General features: G+C 63.1%; 1 protein-coding gene across 1 annotated transcript in view; it reads left to right on the top strand.

Moving 5' to 3' along the window:
• HAP1 (huntingtin associated protein 1) overlaps positions 1-1,335 on the top strand; it is a 9,963-nt gene extending 8,628 nt beyond the window's left edge. The window contains exons 8-9 of the mRNA XM_031065066.1: positions 183-256; positions 948-1,335. Of these exons, the coding sequence (XP_030920926.1) occupies positions 183-256; positions 948-1,335 (462 nt within the window). The remainder of the gene's footprint in view (positions 1-182; positions 257-947) is intronic.
• Positions 1,336-2,204: the final 869 nt, after the last annotated feature.

Below are 2,204 nucleotides of genomic sequence, written 5' to 3'. Positions count from 1 at the left end.
CCCGGCGGGCCCGCCTGCCCCCTCGGAGCGGGCACCAGACGCAGTTGCTGCTGGATCTGTGCCCCGTGCGAGGAGCTTCCAGCCCAGCTTTGGCTGTCCCGCCTGCCCTCCGCCGTGCCCTCCTCCTGACCCCTTGTCTCCTGTCCCTTCCAGTGTTCCTCTCTGTTAACAACCTCCCCCAGACCCCGTCTACCTTCACCATCACCACCTGCCACATCCTCCACCCCACCACAGCGATCACCACGGTGACTCCCAGGTAAGGCGCGGGGCCCCCGCTGCCTGCGCTGCCTGCCCCGGCCCCGCCGAGCGCCTTCCTCCTCTTCCTCCTCCTCCTCCTCCGAATTGCCAGCCCCTGATGCTTCGAGAGGTGCCAGCGCCTGAAATCTCCCCAAATGTGGCTGCTGGGGTGTCCTGCAGCACCTGGATGGATGGATAGATTGGATAGATTGGATGGATGGATGGATGAATGGATGGATGGATGGATGGACGGACGGACGGACGGACAGCCTTCCTCGGCTGGTGTCGCCCAGAGGAGCAGTGAATTCTCCTGGCACTCTGGGGAATGGACACAGCTCTTTTCCTCCCTCCACACTTGGGCAGCAGCCAGGAACTTTTCGCAGCCAGGCTGCTGGGCTGTCCCCTCATTAATGAGCACCGGTGATTAGCCCTAATGAGCGCCCCTAAGGCTCGTTGGGGGTTGGTTTGAGCTGGAGTTCACTGCTAGACAAAACCCTGGTGTCTGGAAATCGCTCCTGGAGCAGTGCCTGAGTCCCAGTGTGTCCTGGCTGCTGGGGAGCAGCCCCCAGCACCCCTCTGGGAGCTTTGGGGTCTCCTACAGCCCAGGGCTCTTTAGGGGAAGGATGGGGGGTCCTGCCTGGCCCCCTCAGCAGCATCCCCCAGCACAGACCCCCCAGCTGATCCCCTTTCTGCTCTCTCTTCCCCTCCAGTCTGTATCATGCCGTCGTGCCTTCTTGTGGGCCCTTTGAGGGGCTGAGCCTGTGCAGCCCCTCACCAGAACTGGCTCCCCCCACGCTGGCGCTGGGCCCTGGACCCCCCAGCACCCCCAGGGGACCCTTCAGGCTCCTGCTGGGCCGAGATTCCCACCTGGCACCAGGGACTGGATCGTGGTGGGCCCCCTCACTGCACGGCCAGGACCACCAGCATTGTGAGCCCCCCGTGCCCAGGGGTCAGCGCGGAGCCCCGGGCAGGAGCAGCACCTTCAGCTGGAACCTGGTGGAGAAACTGCAGCGCCTGGGGCTGGACAAGGTGGTGACCAGAGGGGAGAGCTCCTGTGCCCAGCCAGGGCCCAGAGGGGCCTGGGGCACCCAGAAGTGACACTGCTGCAGAGCCCCCAGGCTCAGGGTGAGACACATCCTCTTCCTCACCCATGCATGGGGAAATGGAGACGGGACAAGCTTCAGCCTCAGCTCCTGGTGCTGCCCCAGGTCCATCAGCGCTGCTGGCACCAGCATGGGGGGCTTTGCCTTGGCTGCAAGGACAGAACCTGGCACTGCTCCCCATGCATGGGGGTACAGGGGGTGCTGGCTGACCCTGTCCCTGCTGGGGCAGTGTGGACCCTTCACAGGAGCCAGTTTCTGGCAATAAAAACTGTTCCTGCTTCTGCTGAGCCTGTCTGCGGAGCGAGGGGCAGCTCGGCCCGTTTGGGGCTGTCCAGATGCTGCAGGGATGGAGAACACCCAGTCTGGGCTCAGGTGTGTCCTGGGGCAACCCACTTGGGCCAGGGGGACACCCCTGCACCCTGGGCTGGGCCCTGGCCAGCACCTGGGCTGGACTGGCCTTTAAAGGGAATGATGGTTTAGCTCTTCCCTGCTCACTGAGTAGCAATAGTAGCAGCACCCACAGCTTGGGATGTTTCTGGGGGTGCTTCTGTTGCTCCCCCCAGCTGTGTCCCTCCCTCCAAGCTGTGCCCAAACCCCTGGTAAATAAATGTGAATTCACAGAGCAGCTGCTGTGTGCTGTGTGTGCTGCTGTGCCCAGCTCAGTCTCTGCCCCTGGCATCCTTCTGGGGCTGGGAGCAAATCCCCTCTGGGGCTTGGAGCAAATCCCCTCTGCCCTCTGGAATTGGGGGCAAATCCCTTCTGCCCTTTGGGGATGGGTGTAAATCCCCCTGCCCACCTTCCCAGGCTGTCCCCAGCACATCCAGGAGTGCAGAGGCCATGGTGCCAGAGTTTTATTGAGGGAAA

Source organism: Geospiza fortis, unplaced genomic scaffold, assembly GCF_000277835.1.
Source record: "Geospiza fortis unplaced genomic scaffold, GeoFor_1.0 scaffold415, whole genome shotgun sequence".
NCBI classification, from domain to species: Eukaryota; Metazoa; Chordata; class Aves; order Passeriformes; family Thraupidae; genus Geospiza; species Geospiza fortis.
The sequence above is the reverse complement of the archived record's forward strand: the minus strand, read 5'-3'. Positions and strand labels throughout refer to the sequence as shown.